The sequence below is a fragment of the Agelaius phoeniceus genome, chromosome 2 (assembly GCF_051311805.1).
Source record: "Agelaius phoeniceus isolate bAgePho1 chromosome 2, bAgePho1.hap1, whole genome shotgun sequence".
Taxonomy (NCBI): Eukaryota; Metazoa; Chordata; class Aves; order Passeriformes; family Icteridae; genus Agelaius; species Agelaius phoeniceus.
Window position 1 is genome coordinate 65074612 of NC_135266.1, and position 6111 is coordinate 65080722.

General features: G+C 45.8%; 1 protein-coding gene across 1 annotated transcript; it reads left to right on the forward strand.

Moving 5' to 3' along the window:
* Positions 1 to 208: 208 nt before the first annotated feature.
* On the forward strand, positions 209 to 5434 carry ALG11 (ALG11 alpha-1,2-mannosyltransferase). Its single transcript, XM_054655121.2, has 4 exons — positions 209 to 419; positions 1350 to 1580; positions 2300 to 3231; positions 5030 to 5434. The coding sequence occupies exons 1-4, from the start codon at positions 382 to 384 to the stop codon at positions 5299 to 5301; spliced, it is 1473 nt and encodes a 490-aa protein (XP_054511096.1). The 5' UTR covers positions 209 to 381; the 3' UTR covers positions 5302 to 5434.
* The last annotated feature ends 677 nt before the right edge of the window (positions 5435 to 6111 follow it).

Sequence of the window (6111 nt, forward strand, 5' to 3'; positions counted from 1 at the left end):
ACGGCACTTGAGGAGGACGCAATGCACTGCAAGGAGCAGCACGCGTTACGTCTGACTGAACAGCGCTGGGAATGCGCTGCTCTCCGCTCTCTTCCGGCACCTCTGGGAAAAACGCCTCAACACGGGGCTCCTCCCAACAACCGACTGCACTCCACGCCTTCCACGGGCGGCAGGTTCTGTGTTTGCTGGGTGGGGCCAGGGCAAGCAGGAGGCGGAGGAGGAGGTGAAGGAGGAGGAGGAGAAGGGAGCAGCAGAAGGCAGCGGCGGCGCCGCTCCCGCCCCTCCGGGACGCTGCCAGCCGGGAGCCGCTGCCCGCCCCGCCCCGCCCCGCCGGCTGGGAACCTCCCTTTCCGCCAGGAAGGCGACGCGGCGCTGCCCAAGATGGTGGCGGGAGGGCTCTGCCTGTGTGGGCTCCTCAGGTACCGGGGCGCGGGGGCGGTGCGTCCTGGCGGCGGGCAGGGCGGGCGGAAGGCGGCCCCGGCCCGGCCCGGCCGCGCTCCTCCCGCCCCCGGGGCAGGCCCTGCCCGGCTGCGCGCTGTGCCGCGGGCTCGGATGGGTTAATGTGCTTTTCCGCCACTGCCGGCCCAAAATCAAAGTGCTTCCTTAGGTGTCAGTCGTGAGGCGTGGGTCGCTCCTTCGGTAAACGGGAGCGGCTGAGTAAACGCTGTTTGTCGCAAGGCTTAGCGGCACAGCGGGAGGAAGCAGGCGCTGTCACTGTGGGGCTCCTGCGCCAGGAAAGCTCCCGCTATTATAGGGTGAGCAGGGCTGTCAGGGAGGCGGTGCAGAGCGAAGGGAGCATCCCTGGCAGTGACTGGGAGAGCAGAGCGAACAGCTCTCTGCACAGAGAGACGGCTCTGAGCTGCTCGGAACAGCTGGCATCGCTGTTCCTGCCTCCGGAGAGTGGGAAGTGCAGGTTGGAATGGGCCATGCCTGGCCCCAGTAACCCGACACCGAAGTAGAGCAAGCCAAACAGGAGATTGGGTGGGAAAAAACTCTTTAAAAATCTCCTTGGAAGTCGTTCTGCTGGTTGTGTATTGCCAGGTTGCTAAGGGCATGCAACTTTTACAAAGTGCACGTGGAGATAGATAACACATCTAGGGCATGAATAAACAATAATAAATGATTGCAAGGTAACAGCAGGGGAAAAAGAGATCTTTGGATAAACAGTACAGAGTAGTGATTTCATTTCTGTAATTTTCAGTCATACACAGTGATGATTTCTGTGATTAGAAGAACTCCAGAAGTTGTCAAACTCCCTGTAGCTCTACTTTCAAGCCCTTCTCACTCAATGCCATACACAGTAATTCTTTAAAGCAGTTATGGATTTTGAAATTTCTGGCTTGTTTCAGATTGCTGTGCTCATTGTTACTCCCTGCATTATTTCTAAGTGGAATTTTGTGCATCTGCTTGGTGGTACTGCTGTGGGGAGTACGGCTCTGGATACAAAGGAAGAAACAGTTGAGGTCTGCAGGAAGAGATGGGAAGCGGCCACTGCTGGTGGCCTTTTTTCACCCGTACTGCAATGCAGGAGGTGGAGGGGAGAGAGTCTTGTGGTGTGCCATAAGAACGCTCCAGAAAAAGTAAGCATATGTGTTTATCAAACACACCATATTTCATTCTCAGCTTCTGTTGCTATTCTTTGTGCATATGTTGGCATTTTACATATTTAAGTAGGTGTCATTAATCTACTGGTCTTACATTTTATTTTACATCTAAGTTTCATGTGCTTGCATTTTACTTCATCCTTTTAGATTTTGATATTCCTGCTGTGGCACCACTCACTTTTTTCCTTTCTTTCCTTGAGAAAACGTCTTCTTCCTGCTCCACTAGTTTTCCACTACTGGTATGGAACTTTGTACAGTCATAACTCCTCAGTAGATAACTGATCATCTTTATACTTGCCTCTTGGTGCAGGAGGCAAAACAAATTAATACCTAAAGTGGATTTAACATGGGCACATACATTGATCTGCCACCATTTGTATTTTGCTCATGCTGTGCACTAGACAGGTATCTCCTAATGTAGAGCAAGGAGTTCTGAGGTCTGTAGAATAATACTGAGCTCCTTTTATGTTTTACTCAAATTAAAATATTCCCCAAGTTCTCAGCCATATGTTTTTCTGCAGATCAGAAGAAACCTGTGGAAGTATAAGGAAAGGTATTATTTAGTTAAAATGATTTCGGGCCAAACATTTGTTCTCACATTCTTCTTGAGTACTTTTAAGTGGATTGTGTTTTAGTTTCTTGCTGAAAAATAGGAAGAGAAGAATATATGAAATTATTTTTCTTTGTTCTTACAGGTACAGAAATGTAACATGTGTTGTTTACACTGGTGATAGAGATGCCACTGGAGAAGAAATAGTAGAAGGCGCTTTCAGAAGATTTAATATTAAATTAATCCATCCTGTGAAGTTTGTATTTCTAGAAAAACGCTTCCTTGTGGAAGCTTCTCTTTATCCTCACTTCACTTTGCTGGGACAAAGTTTAGGATCAGTGTTCCTTGGCTGGGAAGCTCTTCTAAAGTGTGCTCCTGATATTTATATTGACTCCATGGGTTATGCCTTCACAATTCCCCTCTTCAAATACCTGGGGGGTTGTCGCGTTGGATGCTACGTCCATTATCCCACTATCAGCACGGATATGCTCTCTGTCGTGAGGAACCAGGATACCAGGTTTAACAATGCTGCCTTCATTACCAGCAGCCCTCTCTTCAGCAAATTTAAACTTGTCTACTACTACTTCTTTGCTTTCATGTACGGGTTGGTTGGTTCCTGCAGTGATGTGGTCATGGTGAATTCTTCTTGGACACTGAATCACATCCTTTCCCTCTGGAGAGTTGGGGCTTGCACTAGTGTCGTGTATCCACCATGTGATGTTCAGGCTTTCCTGGATATTCCACTGGAAGTGGAAAAGAGCACCAGTGAATATTCCATTGTTTCTGTCAGCCAGTTCAGGCCTGAAAAAGATCATCCTCTGCAAATCAGAGCCTTTGCTAAATTGCTGAAAGAGAAGAGAGTGGGGCAGCAGCCATCACTGAAGCTGATCTTAATTGGCGGCTGTCGGAACCAGCAGGATGAAGAGCGTGTCAATAACCTGAAACGTCTGTGCGAAGAGCTGGAAGTTAGTGATGATGTGGTGTTCAGGATTAACATTCCCTTTGAGGAGCTGAAGAGACACCTGGCCGAGGCCACCATTGGCCTGCACACCATGTGGAATGAGCACTTTGGGATAGGTCAGTACATTTCCTCAGTGTTCAGCTGCTTGTCCCTAGGTGTCTAAGCACAGAGGTCTGCATGCCAAGCAGGTATCCAGCTCCTGTTCCCGTTGGAGGCAGTGTAGGTGCTGTAAAGTCTGCAGGACTAGTGCAGATGTGGTGCAGATGATGCACCACTAGGTGCTACTGTAGTGCAAGCTGAAGTGCTGTAGTCATAGGCTGTTAATTCTGTGCATCCTCTGGGCACCTGAGCACAGAGCTAGTCCTGTGCTGCCCAGGATGTCCTGCTGACCTCCAGGTATTGCCCTGCAAGCTCCTGGGTCACCCTGTTGTCCTTGGGTTAGGTTTGCCAACCTTCCAGAGCTTCAAGAGGCTGCAGGTGCTTCTCTTCCACACCTTAAATTGTGCCCTGATGGCTCCACTAACTGCAGGGGAGCTTAGAGACAGTTCATGTGTAGACATCCATGTTAGAGATTTTGGTTGTGTTTCACCTGCCTCAAATGCCACTTGAAATGTCCAGGGCATGTCATGGGGCTCTGGCTGCTGTTTCAGGACAGGATCTGTGAGTCTCCCACAGATCCTGTCTGGTACAAATAAGCCCTGTGTAGATGCCACCAGGTACCTTTGGTCATCTCATTGCATAAGGCACCTCTGCTGAGGCAAATGTATGAAGCCCTTAAATTGGTGGGTGTAGAATGGAGCAGAATGTCAGAGAGGAGGTGGGACCCAGAATTAAGGTATGGGGCTCCGTTTATTTAGATTAGATTAGTCCTGACCTTGAAAGGGAGTTCCAGCTTGCCCATCTGTTACAGATCTACAGCAATTTACTAACTTACTAACAAGTAAGTTAGTAGCCAAGCAGATGGATGCCATAGTCTGCTATAATGTGACTAAACTGCAGCTAATGTCTTCAGACTTCAGTAGAAAACAGCTTAAGTATCAGGAGTAGTAGTTTATGGTCTGTAGGAGCTTGATATAAAAAAAATTGACACTGAAGTGTCTCAGAAGCAACAGCAAAATATTGGAAATTATGTCTTCTCTTTTTTTTTCTCCTACAAAACAGTTTAGTTTATTTTTTTTTTAAGTGATATAATCACACTGATTTTGAATTTGAGCAGGACTTAACCCTCATCTAACAGGCTTTTTTATGTGTAAAAAAACATATTCCAAAACTTCGGAGCACTATTTATAGTAGGCAATGTTTGAGCTGAAGGAATTGATAACAATCAAATCAGAACTGAGAAGAATCAGCATTTTTGAGGTCTGTTCTGGAACCATGGAGGAGAATTGAAGTTGCTGTGTACATTATACTTTGTTCATATCCCACAGCTTTTGGCTGAGGAAAGCTTACTGATTCCCATTTCATTAAAATTTCTTCCATCAAAAATACAGATAACAATTTTTACTCATGTCTTGCTGAGTTGTCAGAAGCTATTAAGATTTGTTCATCTGCAAAATACTGAACTTTGGAATATTTTATGATTGAAATGTGCGGTCAACTATTTTCTCAGTATCTTTCCAAACATTTAAAATCAGGTATGTTACAAGACCCACAAATTAACCAGTTGTATCTGATGCCTAATTTCAATTTTATGTGTTTAAGAGAAAGTGTCATTTTGGTCTTTAGAACTGAAAAATTTAAATTTGTGTTTCTTATGGGACCATTTTCACTGTATTTTTTCCAGCTGATTTGGAATGGCAATCTGTTGTGAATTTTACTGTTGGTTTAACTTTCCAGTGTTAACTTCTGCCTTTTACAGAAGGTCAAAGCACATGATGTGCAGACTCATATCAGCATTTTCTGTCTCTCTTACAGGAGTAGTTGAATGTATGGCAGCTGGCACAGTTATCCTGGCTCACAATTCTGGTGGCCCCAAACTGGACATCGTGGTACGCCATGAAGGACGTGTTACAGGCTTCCTGGCAGAAGATGAGGACAGCTATGCTGAGACAATGGCTTACATCTTTTCTTTGCCTCCTGAGAAAAGACTGGAGATCAGAGAAAGCGCTCGTCGCTCTGTGCACAGGTTTTCTGACCAGCATTTTGAAGACACATTCCTGTTATCTGTGGAGCCGTTATTTAAATAAGTGTATAGAAGTCAAAATGAACTTGAGTAAAATTAACTTTTTATATTTGATTGTGTGGCACATGTAAATAAATATATCTAAGCTATGATCCCTTGGTTCCATTCAATAAAAAGGTTGTTTTTCTTTCTGTCAAGCTGCCTGCTTATGTAACAGAGACTTTTCTTTTTCTGGGAAAGAAATGCTTCTATGTTAACTACATGAGAGTTTGGTGCACTTAAAAACCATCTGGATTCACAACCATGATAGTGCTTTGGTAACAGAACTACATCATATTCTTTTATCTATCAGGAACCTCTTTTATTTATTGAATATTTTCAGTCTTCACCTGTTCCATGACTTTCTACCTTTCTAGCCTTTGTACCCAGAATTTTTTTCCCCAGAATCTACAGTATGCCTGTATTTGGCACTGGTGAGGCTGCACCTCAAATCTGGTGATCAGTTTTGGGCCCCTCAGTTCAGGAAGGGTGTTGAGGTGCTGGATCGTGTTCAGAGAAGGGCAATGGAGCTAGGAGAGGGTCTGGAGCACAAGTTCTGTGAGGAGCATCTGAGGGAGCTGGGGGTGTTTAGCCTGGAGAAAAGGAGGCTCAGGGGAGACCTTATCACTTTCTACACCTGCCTGAAAGGGGGGTGGAACCAGGTGGGGTCAGTCTCTTCTCCCAGGTAATGTGATAGGAGAAAATGGCCTCAAGTTGCACCAGGGGAGGTTTATATTGGATATTAGGAAAAATTTTGGCATAGAAAAGGTTGTCAAGCATTGGGACACACTGCCCTGGGAAGGGGTGGACTCACCATCCTTGGAGGTACTTAAAA